This window comes from Chiloscyllium plagiosum, chromosome 23 (assembly GCF_004010195.1).
Source record: "Chiloscyllium plagiosum isolate BGI_BamShark_2017 chromosome 23, ASM401019v2, whole genome shotgun sequence".
In the NCBI taxonomy this organism is placed as follows: domain Eukaryota; kingdom Metazoa; phylum Chordata; class Chondrichthyes; order Orectolobiformes; family Hemiscylliidae; genus Chiloscyllium; species Chiloscyllium plagiosum.
Genome location: NC_057732.1, coordinates 34,116,224 through 34,136,147, shown reverse-complemented (window position 1 = coordinate 34,136,147; position 19,924 = coordinate 34,116,224). Strand labels below are relative to the sequence as shown.

Genomic DNA, 19,924 nt, shown 5'->3' with positions numbered 1-19,924 from the left:
AAAGTTTTAGAAATATTTAGCAGGTTTGGCAGTGTAGGTGAGAGAAACAGTTAATGGAAAGTCATTGAATTGAAACAATTAAGACAGGGTGACACACAGACACTACACAGCTGGTCAGAGGTGTTTATCTATACACATGGAAATGCAGACAGACCCTGCAAACAAAAGCAGCACTTGCAAACAACATGTATACAAGACAATATCGGGAGATTGATGCACACTTTCGTGGTAGCAGATTGTATGCAAATTCCAGATGGGGCAAAAATCTGTTTTGATTTGCTGACAGTAATCTGCAGTTTCGTTTATATTTCTAGAAACAAAGTATGGTGCCGTTTGGTTATTCTGTTAAACCTGTAAATTCATGTTGTTTTTTGGTATTGATTGTAGATTTGAGGGCATGTGTTGATATTAACAGATACCTGGGAGTTAGCCATTATCTTTAAACAGATAACCTCAATGTTTGCAGAAGTTGGGATCTGGTGTCACACAGTTCGCATACAGCTGTGTACAAGAACACTTGGTATGGACCAATCTCCAATTCTGGGAGGCCATGTTTTACAGCGATGTACAGAACCATATTCGAGCATTATACTTGGAAGTTGATGGTGACCATCCTTTGGAATCAGTAAGTAATGCCCTGGCCTGACCTTAGTGCCTGGCAGAGAATCACAAGTTAACATTCCCTCTTATCACCAGCCCCTCTATTCTAAATGTGGCCTAAATAGGTTTTTGACAGAGGTTCTATTATCCCCTTAGTTTTGTACTCTATTCCTCTTCAAAAGCTCATCTTTATTTAGTTTTAATCATTGGCTGTCAACATACTCTGGTTTATCGTTGACTAGAAACTGAACTGGACTAACCACATAAATACTATGGCTGTAAGAGCAAGTCTGAAGCTAGAAATTCTGTAGTGTGTAACTCATCACCTGATTCCCCAAGGCCTGTCCACCATATACAAAAGAACAAGTCAGGAGTTGCATGGTTAAATGCATTTCTAACAATGGCCAAGTAGCTTGACTCTATCCAGGGCAAAGCAGCCGGCTTGATTGGTATCACATCCATAAACATTCATTCCCTCCACACCAACACTTAGTACATGCTCTATTGCAATCTGCAGAATCCTTTGTAGAAATTCACAGCGGCTTTTCAGACAGACCTTCAAAATCTTTGGTCACAATAACCTAGAAGGGCAGGGCTAGCCATTACGTGAAAATACGCCACTTGCAAATTCCCCTTGAAACCAATTACAATCCTGACTTGGAAACATTCTTGTACTCTTGGATCAGAATCCTGGAATTCCTTCTAAAACAGGACTATGGATGCACCTACACTAAATAGTCTGCTTTGGTTCAAGAAGGTATCTTGCCTTCACCTTCCCGAGGTGAATTAGGGAAGAATAGCAAAGCTGGCTATACCAGCACACCCCACATCCCATGAATGACTAACACAAAAGCAAAACAACTGACTTCAAGTAATGTGTTCAACACACTGAATAGAGCAGTCAATCTAAGTGAACTATGTTAAAAATCTCAACACCAGGTTATAGTCCAACAGGTTTAATTGGAAGCACACTAGCTTTCGGAGCGACGCTCCTTCATCAGGTGCGTCACACAATCATCACATAATCACCTGATGAAGGAGCGTCGCTCCGAAAGCTAGTGTGCTTCCAATTAAACCTGTTGGACTATAACCTGGTGTTGTGTGATTTTTAACTTTGTACACCCCAGTCCAACATCGGCATCTCCGAATCATAAGTGAACTATAAACACAATAGGAAAGATGTTAACAGCAGGGAAGTAGGTATGTAGTTGCTTAACTGTGAGGTATGTCATTTCTTGTAAAGTTTCACAAATTGGTGCTGCAAGCATTCTGCCCATTGTTTTGTTTTAAAGGGTTATGACCATGTCAAAAAGCAGCAGAGCTCAGCATTGGAAGTAGCAGCAGAACAATTACGCATGTGGCCAACTCGAAGCAAAGAGAAGCAGCAAGAACTGATTGATAAAGAGGAGAGCATAGTGTACAGTCAGGCCATTCATTATGGAAATCGCCTCACTTACCTGCTCTTGCCACTTGATACAAGCAAGAATCGTTTGCTCCGCAGTACAGCTGTTGGAGACTTGGAGAGTGTGAGCAACAGCTTTGTAACAAACAGGTCAGGACCTAAATCACTCAGTTTTTCATTGTTTCTTAATGGTTGCTGTTAGACAGTGAAACTCCAGCCTGTGTCAACGATCACTCAGATGGTGTGAAACCCCAGTCTGTGATCATGGGCACTGTCAGACATGGTGAAATTCTACTGTTAGAGGTCACTTCCAGACAGCGAAGCACTAGTCTATGTTAACGGTCCCGCTCAGACAATAATTCTCAGCCTGTGTTAATGGTCACTGAAGGCGAAACACCTTCAGTCTGTACTAGCTGTCACTCGGACAGCAAATCTTGAGCCTGTTCTAGTAGTCAGTCAGTGAAATTCCAGCTTTCGTTTGCAGTTACTCGCAGATTGAGTTTACCAGCTAATGAAGATAGAGTGGAAAATCAAAACCCAATATGAAATTGTATTGAAACACTTGTTAAAAGGGAGAATTAATCTGCAATACTGCAGATTTTCCAAGTGGTCTGTTACCTTTGTGAATTACATTAGCTTGTATTTAGTGATTTGTTCCTCTAATGTAATTTCTGATCATACTATACTGGAACTTCATGCTGTGCCCTGATTGACCTTTTCCATTTTACAGTATTGCAGGCAGTGTGGCTGAAAGCTATGATACTGAAAGTGGATTTGAGGATGCAGACACATCTGATGTGGCCAATTCAGTGGTTCGATTCATCAACAGATTTGTGGATAAAGTTTGTACGGAGAGCGGTGTCAGTAATGATCACTTGAAAGCACTTCACGCCAATTTACCAGGTGAACTGAGATCTAGCTTCGGTTATTCTCCCATCTCAGTGTGAAAGGCGTTCAGGGTCATAAATGCTGTGCAGTTGTGCCCCTAAAGCTTTCATTGGCCCTGTCTGACAGTGAAGTGCATCTATCCAGTAGTGATGGAACTAGGTAAAGGGGAATTTATTCTGAACCGAACCAATACTTTACTCCCCTTGGCAGGGTTTAATGTAATTGCGTTGATAGATTTCAGTAGTACAGACACCATAGTCCAAGAGCGCTGTTGAGAGAGATGACTGGTAGTAATTTAACTTGAGGGTCACCATACCTCAAGTGGGAACAGAGGTTGCGAAGGAGGTAACCTCTTCATGATAACCTCAGCCAACGTAGGAATTGATCCTGCGCTGTTGGCATCAATCTGTAAAACAAACCAGCTGTCCAACTAAATTGTTTCTCGAATAGAAGTAAATGGGTTTTGTCTTGCTTCTTTTGTGGAATCTGTCCTTTTAAAAGGACAGCCTCATGAGCAGCCTCATGTAAATATGTTCAATGATTGACTACCACAGCAACCAAATTGCTAAAATTAAACTTATAGCCTATCCAGCTAGGTTTCACTCTGGAATCTGACATGTCCAGCATTATCAGCCAGGATCATAATATACAAGTGTGTCCTGCTGTCCATCCTAAATCTGGTATCCATGCATCCTTGTTTTAGACTTGTCAATCAGTGGATTCTGAAGACTGGTCACTGGAATCAATGTTAATTAATTCCAGTTAATTAATTTTATCTCCACAAATGCTCCCAAACCTGTGTTTGTCCAGCAATTTCTGTTTTTGCTGTCAGAGTGGAATTGGTCTCCATATCTGCCATATTGTATATGCTGCCTGAGTTTCGTTGTTTATTTTGATCTTTGTTTCACTGTGTTTTTATGTTTCTCCTTTTACAGACATTGTGCAGATGCACATTGAGACATTGGATGCTGTTCATCGAGAAAGCAAGCGCCTGCCCCCTATTCAGAAGGTGAGTATGTTCACAATTCTCAGTGAGCTGTCTGACTGTCAACAATTATACCAATTATTCAAGGTTCTATATTTAGGAGAGTTCATAACCAATTGTTCCACCTCCATTTCAGAATTTAACAGAAGGTTGGAATGTTTCTGTAGGTGACGTGCCTGAAAATGATATGGGATTGATTGTCAAGGCTCAATCTGACAGCTGTAGAAGTAACTTGTTTGTATGCCTCCAATTAAGTTTATTTGGTCTTTAATGAATCCTTGTGCACTATAATTTGGTTCTGACTTTAGCCTAAACTTCTGCGCCCCACACTGCTGATTGGAGAGGAACTGGTAATGGAAGGACTGCGAGTATGCTTGATGCCAGATGGACGAGAGGAATCAATAAGTGGTTCTCTGGGAGGTCCTCCCATCCTTCCAGCAGAAGGTGCCATTTTCCTGACCACCTACCGCATCATCTTCAAAGGCGTCCCCCAGGAAACGCTAGGTAAGAAATTCGAAACAGGCCTGTCACACCTAGTCAATTGTGAGACATTATAGACCAGGCTCTAATTTAGGGGTTAGGGTGATTCATATGCAAGATAATGGATATTGAGTAAGCTACTGATTGAAATCTAGTAGTGCAGTTCTAGGAAAGATGGGGCAGATTTATTTGTCAAATAACAGAGACTAAGGAGTGGGTTACAGGCTGCAATTTAATTCAGATTTTGGTGGTGGGGGGGGACATTTTTAAAATTTGTCATGAGATGTGGACATCATTGGCTATGCCAGCATTTATTGGTCATCCCTAATTGCCCAGAGGGCAGGTAAGGGTCAGTCACATTGCTGTGGACCTGGAGACATATGTGAGCCAAACCTGGTAAGGTTGACAGATTTCCTTCCCTAAAAGCTTTGGTGAAAATGGGGACTTTTGAAAGTGAAAGTGGTCATCATTTTAATTCCAGATTTTATTGAATCCTAACTTCACCATTTGCCTTGGTAGGGTTTATCCCATATCGTTAGAAAATTAGCTTGGATTTTACTTGTTAAGTGACATTCCCACTGTAACACCACCTCTCCTTTATATATAAAATAAAGAATAATCTCTCTGGGAGAGAGTTACAAGCTGGAATCTAAACAAAGACATTGGGTTAATGTAAAGGTGCCTGTGTTTTTCTCCTTAGTGTGAGGAGGCCCTGGATTTTTGAGGTTTTTTTTTCTTTTCATGTTGTTAGCTGGAGAACAAACTGTGATTCGTTCGTTCCCTGTTGCGTCTTTCACCAAAGAGAAGAAGATTAACCTGCCACCACGCACTGGCCAAGATTTCCAGGATAAACTCCAGTTGCGTTCTTCCACTTTTCAGGTAAGACTCGAGGAACATTGAACAATGCTCACTCTGATCTCTTATTGACCTGATGAATCTGCTTGACAGTCTGTATCCATAGGTAGAAAGTGAGGACTGCAGATGCTGGAGATCAGAATCAAGAATGTCGTGCTGGAAAAGCACAGCAGATCAGGCAGCATCCGAAAAGGAGGAGAATTGATGTTTCGGGCATAAGTCCTTCATTAGGAATCTTCGAAACCTTGATTCTACTGCTCCTCAGGTGCTGCCTGACCTGCTGTGCCTTTCCAGCATAACACTTTCGAGTCTGTATCCGTAGATTAGGAGGTCTGAGGTGTTATGAGAGGCATGCACGGGCTTTTTCTAGCCTGACTACTACACAGATCACAAACATAAATTTAACTTAGTATTGCTGAAAATGCGCACTTTGTTAAAGCCTTTAGTCTTTTTGTCTTTCAGTCAAGACAATTAGCAAGGATACCAGTTTAAGAGAAAATCAGTATTTTGTAAAGATAATTGTTTCGCTGGAGGTGCAATCAGGGCAAAAGACAATTTACCTACTCAGCAAAATAAATGGATTCCATCCTACCACTTCACTGTACATGTTTTCAAACCATAACGGTAATTTGTATGAGAGGTATCTTTACTGGGGTGTCCTTTGCCTTCGATGTGTTTCTCATTTCAAGACCTGTTGCTTTTCGTGCCTCAACAGTTGATAAAGATTGCTTTTGATGAAGAGGTGGCATCTGAAATGGTGGAATTATTTCGGAAACACATCCATAAGTTGAGGTACCCACAATATGTACATAGCACCTTTGCGTTCACTGTGGGTCAGTCACTCAAGCAAATTGTAGAGCCGAAACAGAAGGAGAAGAATCCATCGCTGAGGTGAGCTTGAGAAGGCATTTATAAATAATTGAGCCCAACTCTACAAGGGTAGCTTTCAGTAACAGTGCTATGTGCTTTGATATGATCTGCCGCCAAATCATAACCAGCTCTTATTTCACATTATTGACATCTAAAGATTGAAGAGCTCATCATTTGCTCAGCATTCCGTGACACAGGCAAGCCCCTGCTAACAGGGTTCCTGCCTGTGGTGGCATGTGAGGATGAGTGGTATTTAGCATGGATAGAGAAAAACCTGCACCTTCTATCCTGCAGCTGAGCATGGGTGTGTAATTCAACTCAAATTTGGAGTCCAGTAATTTAATGTATTATTCTTTATCCCCAAAACCTCTGTGTTGGTAACACCCACCCAAAAAAAAAGCCTGTACTGGTAATACTTCTGTAACAGCCGCATCTACCCAAAAATGTCTATATCGGCTCCTAAATAAACTCCTTCAAACCTCCGATGTCATGCCTTTGATCTACCTTCTCCTGCCGCCAGTCTCTGTCATTGCCTCTTCCACATCACCAAGCACAGTTGGCCCCTTCCACCATGCCCTCCACAAAAAGCTGCTTCCTACTCCTTGTTCTCCTTCGACTGTCATGTCCCCACCCACTTTTTGTCCTCTTGCACTTGGCTCATTCGTGTGCTCCGTAGTTCATCTGCTAGCACCTTATTATCTTCAAACAACTATTCTTATGCTCTGATTTCCATTCTTCCTCAACCTTTGTTCATCCAAAAACTGTCTTCGGCCCAATATCTCTGTGCTCACTGACCTATTTGATACTTGATTCTAAAAGATCTCTAGTTTACAATTCCCATTCTTAGTTTAGAAAGTGAGGTCTGCAGATGCTGGAGATCAAAGTTGAAACTTTATTGCTGGAAAAGCACAGCAGGTCAGGCAGCATCCAGGGAACGACCTGCTGTGCTGTTCCAGCAATAAAGTTTCAACCATTCTTAGTTTATCCATGGGACAATACATGTACATTTAGTTGGCTAAAAGCATTTAAATACGCCTCTCAGTGCCATTACAGGAGGGGCTCCTGAATTCCATGATGTTTGAGCCCAAAGGAAAGGGCTTAAACTCCATGGTGCAGGGCCTGTGTACTGTTCAAGAACTGACTGTGCGCTTTCCCATGCTTGATATGTTTTGAAACTTAAGGTGGTTTTTTTTCTGGTTTCTGAAGCAGTTATATGTGTTAATTAATCTCTTTCTATAATTCCTGGCACGTACATTGTCTTGGGTCTAGCAATGTTGACTAGGTACAGCATGCAAGGTCAGAGACTGTCGGACATGCTCGAAGTTTGAATCAGACCGTTGCTATTTGTAGAATATTTTCAGTTAATTGAATACTAAAAATCAGGAGAAATCCAACCTTGTAAGTTAAAAGTTTTTCTGATTGTTCAGAACCATGTCAAAAAATATAATGAAGAATGCAAAGAAAACAATTGGACGACAGTATGTGACCAGAAAGAAATATACACCTCCGACCTGGGACCAGCGAACCACTCCCCCACATGGTGACAGCCTGGACCAAATCTCTGGTATGTAGTCAGTTTGTACTGGGTCCAGATTTTAGGAAATGTGTATAGTGTTTTGGTGGAGAGTGAAGATGCTTCTCATCGCATGAGTCCTACATTCTGTACTGTGCAATACTGAGAAGATGGTAAGGTGTTGGAGGGACTGTTTGAGGACGAGTAAACTGCTGAAGACATAGGCTGATAACGCATTGCTCTTTTTAGGAACAGAATGTTGCACAATCAGTGATGGGGGTAGAGAGGTGGGAAAGGCCAAATAAGTGTTTCACTGCTAAAGGGGCTTCACTGAGAGTGTTAGGGGAGGTACATTAAGGGAGCACTGCATAGTCAAGGGGAGCTGTACTGCAAGATTGCTGCTTTGTTTGGAGGTGCAGTGCTAAGAGAGCATTGCAGCTTTGGATTTGCAGTACACGAGGAGTACTAAACTATTGGGAAGTCTCTGCTGCTGGAAGCTTAGACTGTTGGAACGGTCTCTTGCTTGAGTGTTGTACTGTTTGGAAGTCTCAATCACCAGGTTGCTCCACCACGTCAGAGGAGGGGCAGTATGGAGGGAGTACTGCACTGACCTCCTGACGATGCTGCATTCTTTGGGTCAACCCAGACCATGTAGCACGCACCATGTACCCTACATGTTGGTGCTACAGTGCTCCATGTATCTGTATTGAAGCTACTTATCTGCTTCCTCACTGATTTCAGACACTCCTGACACTGTTTCTGCTTGTAGTTTCAGAGGAGCTGGAGCAGAGTGCACTGACACTTTCTACCACCATTAGATCAGATAAATCTACCATGAGCCACATGGTAGAGCGAGCTTGTTGCCGTGACTACCAACGCCTGGGCTTGGGCACATTGAGTAATAGTCTGACCAGGTCGAAGAATGAGCCATTCCGAATAACTACGGTAAATCGCATGTACAGTGTTTGCAGGAGGTGAGTTTTCATAAAATCCCAAATAGGTTTGGACATTTTCAGGAATTATAATTTTGACGAATCAATTTCTAAGTTGCCTTGAATGAATAATAGAGTCATAGAGATGTACAACACAGAAATAGACTTTTGGGTCCAACCAGTCCATGCTGACCAGATATCCTAAACTAATCTAGTCCCATTTGCCAGCACTTGGCCCATAACTCTCTAAACCCTGCCTATTCATATACCCAGCGAGATGTCTTATGAATATTGAAATTATACCAGTCTCCTCCACTTTTTCTGGCAGCTCATTCCATATACACACCACCCTTTGCATGAAAAAAGTTGTCCCTTCGGTGCCTTTTAAATCTTTCCCCTGTCACCCTTTACCTAGGCCCTGTAGTTCTAGTTTCAGTGCAATGCAGAAATGTTTAATGGTTGCTTTTCAATGTTTCCTCATCTGATGTCAAAATACTCCAAAACATATCCTAGCATAAGAAATAAGATTGACATCCATTTGGTATGAAACTGCATTTGCTTTTGCCAGTCCTTTATTGGCTCAAATCCAGTGACTGAGAAACATCCATACAAGACTCAGTTATTATGCTAATTTCTTCCAAATTCTGTGATAGAAGGTGTGGAAGGTGTAGGGAGGATGTCAGGGGTAGGTTCTTTACCCAGAGAGTCGTGGGGGCATGGAATGCGCTGCCTGTGGGACTGGCAGAATCAGAATCATTGGTGACCTTTAAGCGGCAATTGGATAGGTACATGGATAGGTGCTTAAGCTAGGACAAATGTTCGGCACAACATTGTGGGCTGAAGGGCCTGTTCTGTGCTGTATTGTTCTATGTTCTATGTGTCACAACCAGGAACCTATTCTACCTGAAGCTTCAGCAACACCCCATGGTGATTTTAAAATATTTGAAACTGTATTCATTTCTAAATAGTACTTAAGTTTCTGACATTTCTCCTTGTTTGTTTTTCAGCATGGTTGAATATTGATAGATTGAGAAATCGATGAAATATCTAACTATTTGCACCACTACTGCATTGTCTTTTTCAGTGTGACAACTGTTTTTGTTTTTATCTTTTTGTTAACCCTTCTGTACTTTGTTTTCAACATATTTTTCTGATTCTATTTTGCAGCTGTCTTCAGGTTCTTGACATACTTCAACCTGTATTTCTTGATTTCTCAGTCCAGTTATTTCTAGAACACTTTGAATTGTTTTTTACTCCCTGAATTCCTGGAAAGTATGCCAACATAGTTGAGGCAAAGTGCTAAGATTTATTTAGAGTTCTGAGACTAGTGTGTGTAGGGGTTCTGGGAGAATTGGGACACTGGAGGGATGGCTCTTGGATTATTTCCTTGCTTGTGTATTTTTGTACAATGTTTCATGCCACAGTGGAGCAAGACACAAGTTTATGGGACTGTTGGTGGCTTGTGGTAATGTTGCTGCAAGAGTAATCCAGAGGTCTAAGATATCTGTGAACAGTGGTGTGCCACAAGAATGTGTTCTATATCCACTGCTTTTTAATTTGCATGTGAATATAGAAGGCACGGTTATCAAGTCTGAGGACGACACAAAAATAGGCCACGTGTTGGACAATAAATAAGATTATTTTGGAGTATAACAGGATCTTGATCAGATTGACTGATGGGCTGAAGAATGATAGATGGAGTTTAAGTTAGACAAATGTGAGGTGTTGCATTTTGGTAGCAATGGTAACGGTAGGGTCTGATCAAGCAAAGACCTGAGGGGTGCAAGTGAATAATTTCTTCAAAGTGGAGTTGACTGGGTAGTTATTAAAGCATTTGCTAAAAAGAATCCAAAGATTCTACAAGTTTTAAATTAAAGGGAAAAGAGTAACTAGGGAGAGAATAGGGCCCCTTAAAGATCAGCAAGGCAGTCTGTATGTGGAACCACTGGAAATGGGTGAGATTCTAAACGAATATTTCACAATTATATTTATTGTGGAGAAAGACATGGAAGCTCGGAACTTGGGGAAATAAATAGTGACGTCTTGAACAAAAATACATGTTGCAGAAGAGAAGGAGCTGGAGGTCTTTAAATGCATAAAGTTAGAAAAATCACTGTGACCTAATCAAATGTATCCCAGAATATTATGGGAAGTTAGGGAAGATATTTGTATCATTGATAGCCACAGGTGAGATGCTGGAAAACTGGAAGGTGGCAAATATTGTGCCGTTATTTAAGAAAAGCAGCAAAGAAAAGCCAGGGGACTATAGACTGGTGAGCCTAACATCAGTGGGCAAGTTGTTGGAGGGTATTCTGAGAGACCGGATCGATACACATTTGGAAAGACAAAGATTGATTAGGGATAGTCAATATGGCTTTATGTGTGGGAAATTGTGTCTCTCAAATTTGATTGAGTATTTTGAAGAAGTGACTATCAAGGAAAATGAAGGCAGAGTGTCAGACGTTGTCTACATGGGCCTTAGCAAAGCCTTTGACCAGGTTCCGCATGGTAGACTGGTTAGTAAGCTTAAATCGCATGGGATCCAGGCAGAGCTAGCAAATGGGTATAAAATTGGCTTGATGGTAGGTGACAGAGGGTGTTCATAGAGGGTTGTTTTTCACTCTAGAGGCCTGTGACCAGCGCAAAGATCGGTGCTGAGTCCACAGTTGTTTGTCATTTTATATCAACTATTTGGATGAGAATATCAGGGATATGGTTAATATGTGTGCAGATAACACCAAAACTGGTGGATATAGGACTCTTGTGTTGTCAAACACAGAGAGCTAGGGGTGCAAGAACATAGTTCCTTGAAAGTGGCATCAGAAGTAGACAGGTGAGTGAAGAAGGCATTTGACATGCTTGCCTTCATTGGTCAGAGCAATTGAGCACAGGATTGTGACATCATAATGCCGTTGGAATGAGTAGCTAACTTCAAATTCTTTGTTTCTGCTTTACAATCACCATGCTATCTATTCTGTGACTTAAACCCTAACCTGCTTGCTGTTATAGATAGCGAACTGCTACGCAGTACCTTTTTATTGAAAGCCTTCTGAAATTGTAAACTTAAATCAGCTACATTATCTCCATTTTCTCTTTGTTCTAAAAATTCTTTTATAATTTGTACTTAGTACGTTTGCATTTTTGTTTTCTGCGTTTTTGTCTATTAAAGTCCTCCTATCTTTCCTACTAGTGAAGTTAACTGGATTATAGTTTCCTGGATACACTCGGGTCCCTTTTGAGGACTAACATTTTAAATATAGAAATTTTAATGGCTGTCTACTTGCCCCTAAAGCTGTTAAATTTCCAGGAATTTTTATAAACATGTCATTGTTTATCTGGGGTCTTTTTCCTAACCCTCAACATGCAGTGATGCAATCCATTCAGATCAGGGTCCCTATTTTTGATCAGCTTATCAGTTATCTCTGTCTCCAATCCTAAATGTTATACCTTTTGTAATTTCTTCTAATCTTATTACCACCTTACCTTCCACATAAGTATAGTGGTGCAGTAATTATTTGATCCTTGTGTTAATATTCTCAGTTTCTCTTGCGCAACCCTTTGTGTTCTTATATTTGTCTTGCGTTTTCTTCTGTTTGTATCTGTAGAATATATTTACTGTTCTAGTTTGTGCGCACAATTTTCCCTTGAATCTCTTCATACATCTATCTTTAGAACTCCAATACCTTTTTAAATATTTCCTATGGCTTTTCCATCTGTGTTTAAAATATTTTCCTAGTTTACCTTTCCTAGTCGGCATGGATGGCATGGTGGCTCAGTGGTTAGCACTGCTGCCTCACAGCACCAAGGACCTGGCTTAGATTCCACCCTCTGGCATCTATGTGGAGTTTGCACGTTCTCCACGTGGGTTTCCTCTGGGTGCTCCAGCTTCCTCCCACAGTCCAAATGTTCAGGTTAGGTGGATGCCCATGGTGTCCAGGGATGTGCAGGCTAGGTGAGTTAATCATGGGAATTGCAGGGTTGCATGGATAGGTTGAAAAGGTTGAGGGTGTTGGTCTGGATGACATGCTCTTCGGAGGGTCAGTGTGGACTTGATGGGCCAAATGGCCTGCTTCCACACTGTTCTATTCTGGTCCTCTCATCCTGTTTTCTTTCCCTATTAATTCTTATTGCTAATTTACCTCGTACTTGAAATGTCCCTTGTTTGTTCTGTCTTTTATCATTTTATGGTATTGCCTACATATTCTTCTTCCATTATTAGGCATTCAGTTGAGTATCCCATTTGTGTGACTGATCCTCCTCTATTCTTGGTCTCAATACATGTGGATTCTGTTACTATCATAATATTAGTCACTATGTTATCTGTAATTAACACAGCATTCACTCATAAACAGAGTTGTATGCACAAGTAAATCTGTGGCCCAGTATGAAGAAGTGGGAAGTTGCTGAACCTGAAGGCAGTGTCTCAATAATAGCATTAATGTGTGTGACAAGGCACAGGCTGTTGAGGTGCCAGCAGAATGCTTTTATCATTGGCTTCGTATTTTCTCATTACAGTTACCCCAGCCTCCTAATTATCCCCCAGACCATACAGGACAGTTTAATGCAGCGCATCTCACGGTGTTACAGACAGAACCGCTTCCCTGTTGTCTGTTGGCGGAACTCACGCACAAAGGCTGTGCTCCTGCGATCAGCTGGGCTGCATGGGAAGAGTGTCGTTGGCATTTTCAAGTCCCAGAATGCTCCAGCTGCAGGTACTAACCAGTATATCAGTGAGAGGGGGGGAATTCAGCATTACAAACCCTGGTGTTAGATGTTTTGAGCTAGTATTATTTGTGGGAGCGATACAAGCTGAAGGGGTAACCAAGAAAGTAGATGAGGGCAGTGTGATAGACATTGTCTACACAGACTTTAGTGAGTCCTTTTACAAGCATGGGATCTAGGGAGAGCCAGCCAATTGGATGCAAAATTGGCTTGAAGGTAGAAGACAGTGGGTGGTGGTTGAGGGTGGTTTTTCAAACTGGAGACCTGTGACCAGTGATGTGGCGCGGGTATGTGTGCTGAGTTCACTGCTATTTTTCATTTATAGAAATTATTTTAATGAGAATTTAGGAAGTATGGTTAGTAAGTTTGCTGATGATACCAAGATTAGCAGATTTTGAATAGACCTGTTGGACTATAACCTGGCGTTGTCTGACTTCTGATCTTGTCCACCTTGGTTCAACTCAAACAAGGGCCACATCATGGATGCACAGATTGCTGGTATAATGGACAGTGAAGAAGGTTATTTGGGAATATAGTGAGATCTTGATCAGTTGGGCCAGGTAGCTGAGTAATGGCAGATGGAGTTTAATTCGGATAAATGTGAGGTGTTTCATTTTGGTAGGTCAAATAAGAGCAGAACTTGCACAGTCAATGGTAGGCCCCTAGCGTGTGTTATACAACAAAAGATCTGGGGTACAGGTTCATAGCTCATTGAAGATGGAGTCACAGATGGTGACAAGGACTTTCGGCATCCTTGCTTTAATTGGTCAGAGTTGAGTTTAGGAATTGGGACAGTTTGTTGCAGCTGTACAAGACGTTTGGAGTACTGCATAGAGTTCTGGTCATCCTACTGTAGAAAGCATATTATTAAATAGAAAGAGTGCAGAAAAAAATTACTAGGAGCCTACCTGGACTGAAAGGTTTGAGTTATAAAAAGAGACTGGACAGGGTGGAACTTGTTTCTCTATACTACAGGACGTCTATAAAATTATGAGAGGCATAGATAAGCCAACAACTTTTCCCCATAGTAGGGGAGTCTGAAACTAGAGATTGTAGGTTTAAGGTGAGAGAGGAGAGATACAAAAGGATCCAGAGGATTTGTTGTTTCATGCAGAAGATGGATGATATGCCTCTGGAACAGGCTTCCAGAGGTAATGGTGGAAACGAGTACAATTTTGTCCTTGAGTAAACATTTAGACAGGTGTATATTTGGGATGGGTATGGAGGAATATAAACCAAATGCATGCAAGTGGGACTAGTTTAATTGTGATAACTGGGCAGCATAGACAAGTTGGGCCAAAGGGCCTGTTTCCATGCTGTAAACTTACATGACTCTATGACACGCACTAAATGGCTGTAAACAGTGGGAGTGAAGTGTGTTAATGTGTGGACATAGGGAGTGTGAATATTATAAACTGCAGGTATTATCTGAAGTGGCTCAGTGAAACTGGATATTGTAAACTAGAATCTGAGTATTACAGATTACAGGCAGATATAGGCATTGAAGATGTGTATGTTAAGTGTGAGGTGGTTAGCATTGCAGATTGTGGGAAGTGCGATTGTGGCAGTGAAAGGAATAGGTGTTTGGAAATTGGATAAGATACCAGTCTTTAGTCTGTTTAGTCCTGGATGATATAAAGCCACATCATGGATGCTAAGATTGGTGATATAGTGGACCAATCCATCCATCACCTGTTACATTACACCAATCTTTGGTTGCCGTTGCTTATCAGACGAGTCTACAGAATATAACAGGATATGGGTCAAGCAAAGGTTCCCTGAATATAACTGATCATGGAATGTTACTACATTAGGTGGTTTAGGGTTGAGGTGGTGTGGTCTGATGGTTTTGATTTGTGATTTTGTCATTTGTTTTGGTTGGTTTTTGAGTAATGCAGCTATGATTCAAATCTGTTAACTGCTGCTATTCATCTGTAATTAAGGAATGTTTACCAAGAAATATATTTTTCTGTTTCAGATCCTTCTCATTCGGACTCCTCCAGTTTAGCACAAGAAAAGTATTTCCAGGCAGTCATAAACTCCATGCCACATTATGCAGACACAGGTGGTCGCAACACTCTGGGCGGATTCACGTCTCACATGAACAGCTCAGGTTTGTTGTGTGTTTGAGAGATTTTTCTTACCAAGTAATCGAAAGATCTGAAGTCTGTGTATTTGTACCTGGTGGGCCTTGAGTTAAAGGATACCCAGTTCTGTGGTGAGTAGCAAGTCACTTTTAGAGTACCAATGCAGCACTGGTAATTTTACCTTATTAAACTGTTTCTAATTTTGGTGAGGCTTTTGAATTGCGTGCTTTGTGCCCTTTGATCCTGACCATGGCCAAGAATCCTCTTACTCACCTTGTGGCCATACCTCTTGTTCTTTAAATATTTCAAAGTAAACACTTTGCTCTTGAAAAAGTAAACTGAGGCTTTAGTTTTATCATCGAAAGGCAGAGTACAACAGCAATTGTATAAATCCCTTGGTTAAGCTACCATTGGAGTATTGAGTACCATCAGAGGAAGGGAGTGGAATTTTAATATATGTTCATTCCATGCTCCTCAGCTTGAAGGGTGACACTTAGGAAGTAGGTTAATCTTTTCTGGTCTGTTGTCAGCCAGCTCCCCCTCTGCTGATCTGCATTTTATCTGTTCGCTGCTCTGAGCTCTGTTGCATCTTGAAATTTCTTTCTATTCTTCTCCCAATGTCATAACGTTCCATGGTCTGTTATATTCGGGGAACCTTTGCATGACCTGTATCCTGTTATATTCTGTAGACTCGTCTGATAAGCAAAGGCAACCAAAGATTGGTGTGCTGATGAAACAGGTGATGGGTGGAAAGGAAGAAATACCGAACACTTTCAGTCGTGGAGGTGAGGATCAGTCTGAACTGCTATGGCATGTATACAATCAATACGAGCAACTTTGTAATTTATCTTTAAGATCTTTTCCCTTCAAAACTCATTATTTCTGAACCATATCTTTTATTTAAATTTCTTTCCAGTGGGAGAATGGGTGAGTGGAACTGCTGGACTGAACTATCAGTGCTTATACTTGTGCTGCTTTGTGCCTAATCAAACAGATGCCCTGTGTTCATTTGCCAGACAGACCACTGCACAACAGAGCGTGGGACTCTAATGGAGACCTGAGTGATGGGACAAAAGGATTTTTAACTGGGGAACATAATGGAATGTAATCATGTGATTTAACACACAGAAGGAAACCCTTAAGCTCATTGTAACTGCACCTACTGTGCTATGCCAGAAGAAAGGGAATGGAAAGATTGCTTTATTCCATCCCCCAATTCTTCTATTGGCTGTGCCTGGTTCAACAAGTCGACGTCAGCCTCTGTAGAAACCACCATGTCCAGAAATTCTTTGTAGGCAAAAGTGAGGACTGCAGATGCTGGAAATCAGAGTCTAGATTAGAGTGATGCTGGAAAAGCACAGCAGGTCAGGCAGCATCCGAGGAGTAGGAAAATCGATGTTTCGGGCAAAAGCCCTTCATCACGACTGAAATTCTTTGTCCCTGTTTCAAGCATACCTTGAGTGCAGAAAGATTGGATGTTTTATAACAATGTTGTACTGGTGCCTGCCTTAAGTCGAGCCTTAACTATCACTGTAGCAATTATAGAAAGTGCTTACTTTGATACTGGCTTATGTTACAAGACTATCTTTTGACGATTGGAGTTTGTCTAAGTTTGCGACCTGCAATATCACTGACATCTGTATCTTCTTTGCATTTCATAGCTCTGGTTCAGAAGTAAAAAACCAAATATATCAATGATGGTACTATGTTAGGTGGTTTAGGCGTTTTGATTACAATGCAAACATTGAGCATTACTACTCATGTCCAAAGGCCTGAGAGGAGAATGAAATTTGCATTTGTTTGGTGAATTGGAATGCTTAATTTCATTGACCAGTGATGAAAAATAAAACTCTTCTGGCCATAATCCCAGTTTTATTTTTCTCTCTTTTGATTAGTTTTACATGTCTCTAAGTATGAGCTGAACTCTGAATTCCTGTCATTTCTGCTCTGAATGTGCTGGACACTTTGTCCTTCCTTTTGTGACTCTGGTGTTCATTCCCTTATGAAGTTGCTGCATAAAATTTACAGTTATATCAGGATATCCACATATTTTGTGTAAAACTTCATACTAGGTCGCTCTGTTTATTGTGATGAAAGCCAAAAACAAAAAATCTAATTTATGGTACAGAACATTTCTCTTGTGACATAAATTTCACCCTTTGGCAAATGCATGTTCCTCTGGTTTTCCTTAACGCTCTCTGACCACTGGCATTCTACTATGAGGCTTACAAGTTAACTGATTAAGACTTTTGCTAAAATCTTACCAATCAGAACAATTCTTTTGGGGCTATCTTGTATAGATAGTGAATAATTGTGATACCTTTAAATCCCTGGGAAATGGTTTATTGAACCCATGCACTGTGATACAATACTGGACTGTGCTGGGTAACTATGTACCTCTTCAAACACATTAATAGATTTGAGAAATATTGATGGGCATATGAATGGTATGTGTTGGATGGTAATGAGTGTTACTGTATTTTGTATATCTGAGTGCCAGTGTTCTGCTAACACGCTGTAGTCAGTTTTCAATGTGCGTGGTACCAGGCTAATAGGATTCACCGTGCTTTGGACCAAACTGCAGTGATTCTTCAGTCTGCTCGGTCTCAGACTGTAGTGGGTTTCACTGTGCTCAGTTTATGATTGTAATTGGTTTCAGCGTGCCCTGTATCCATTTGTGTATCCTGAAATTGGTTGCAGTTTTGTTAAATGTGCCCTGGACCAGTCATTTGAAAGTTTTGGTGTGCCTTGTGCTAGAATGTAATGGCTTTCAAGGTGCCAGGCCAGCAGCCTATGGTGGGTTTCAGGGTGCCAGGCAGCTGATTGTATGACTTTAAAAACAGGAAATTCTATTAGAGATATTGCCTTCCCTTTTCTACTTGTCCCTTTCCTACAAAGTGCCCTGAGTCAGCTACTCTTGTTTATCCAAATTTACTTTTGGTTAAATTTAATACTACTGCTATAACTTCTTAAATAGGTACCCATGTGCTACTATATATCATTCAGATACATTGTGCAGTTAGAAAATCAGAAATGACTTGGTTCATAAACCTCTGTGGCTACGGCATTCTTTAAGCTGAATGGCATCACTGAATGATGTAACAAACTTGAATCTTTCTTTATCACTTGATGTTATTGGCTCTTGTCAATGCACCTTTAATAACGCTCTTAGGATTGGCACTGCCTCAGTCGTTTCTATTAATGTAGGCTTCCAGCATGGAATCTAACTGTGTGACATTTTATGTTTCAATAACCTGTACAGAGTCCATCTGATCACTCCGGTTTAGAAACTAACATTATCAGTGAATTCCAGCTGCTTCAACTTGGTTCAATCAAGTTCACCATGTTCTGAATCTGTTTCAACCTGAGCCTGTTTTCCACGGCTCAGCCAGCAACGATGCTGTTCTATACATCCTGACTCTTTCAAGTCCATATCATGGCTCGTTGTGCATCCAAGTATATCTCTACAATTACTGTATACTTCCACAATGTCTTACAAGATTCTCTCATTCTCCTTTCTCTAAATTCAAGAACAGTGTCTACCAGTCTCAAAATTGCTGTTAGCCAATCAAACTGTAGGAGGGTTGGTTTGAGAAATGTGTACCTCTTTCTAGCTCACTCTTATTGTTTGTCATTTTCCAGGTTTCTTACCAAACACACCGGTTCATCCTCATTCTCTTCCCTATGATAACACATTTTCAGAATGTTTGTGATATAACTGATTCATTTTCCTAAGAATGTTTATCAGATAAGTTGTTTTCTAAACAAAATGAAAAAATTTACTAAATCCAGAAGATTCATTTGAGGAATCTCTGGTAGCAAATAGTAAAACACCCCATTCTTTGCCCTAACTCAGTCAGCATTCATGACAGTACACCTTAATCATGGTTTTGAGAGTCTGATGGGATCTCACCAAAGCTCCCTCTGTTTGTACATGATACACATTTGTTTTCTACCCAATCTGTTAATCTCTTAGAAAACTTTAGCTAACAAGTTAGAATCCTGATTAGATTGTATCTCAATTAGTAGTTTAGATTAGATTAGATTAGATTACTTACAGTGTGGAAACAGGCCCTTCGGCCCAACAAGTCCACATCGACCCGCCGAAGCGCAACCCACCCATACCCTTACATTTACCCCTTTAACCTAACACTACGGGCAATTTAGCATGGCCAATTCACCTGACCCGCACATTTTTGGATTGTGGGAGGAAACCGGAGCACCCGGAGGAAACCCACGCAGACACGGGGAGAATGTGCAAACTCCACACAGTCAGTCGCCTGTGTCGGGAATTGAACCCAGGTCTCTGGCGCTGTGAGGCAGCAGTGCTAACCACTGTGCCACCGTGCCGCCCACACGGTTTTGAGCTAAAAAAAACTACAGTAACGTTTCCACTAGCAGCCTAGTTGTAATTATCCTCAAAAGAATAGCTTCTGGAAAACTGATTTTCATATCCGTATTGTAAGGATATATTGTTATTCTGCTTTCATTTTTGGTAATGGTCCTACTCACTCTACTAATATTCAATTAAATGATTCTTCTAAAACTGGCATGGATATCAAAGGTGTCATTTTATAACCTTCTGACGTT

General features: G+C 41.0%; 1 protein-coding gene across 1 annotated transcript in view; it reads left to right on the top strand.

Moving 5' to 3' along the window:
- sbf1 (SET binding factor 1) overlaps window positions 1-19,924 on the top strand; it is a 104,993-nt gene that overhangs the window by 47,841 nt on the left and 37,228 nt on the right. Inside the window, exons 18-29 of the mRNA XM_043713206.1 lie at window positions 467-625; window positions 1,893-2,152; window positions 2,733-2,905; window positions 3,826-3,899; window positions 4,184-4,379; window positions 5,107-5,234; window positions 5,926-6,101; window positions 7,508-7,644; window positions 8,363-8,567; window positions 13,041-13,237; window positions 15,226-15,360; window positions 16,024-16,119. Of these exons, the coding sequence (XP_043569141.1) occupies window positions 467-625; window positions 1,893-2,152; window positions 2,733-2,905; window positions 3,826-3,899; window positions 4,184-4,379; window positions 5,107-5,234; window positions 5,926-6,101; window positions 7,508-7,644; window positions 8,363-8,567; window positions 13,041-13,237; window positions 15,226-15,360; window positions 16,024-16,119 (1,936 nt within the window). The remainder of the gene's footprint in view (window positions 1-466; window positions 626-1,892; window positions 2,153-2,732; window positions 2,906-3,825; window positions 3,900-4,183; window positions 4,380-5,106; window positions 5,235-5,925; window positions 6,102-7,507; window positions 7,645-8,362; window positions 8,568-13,040; window positions 13,238-15,225; window positions 15,361-16,023; window positions 16,120-19,924) is intronic.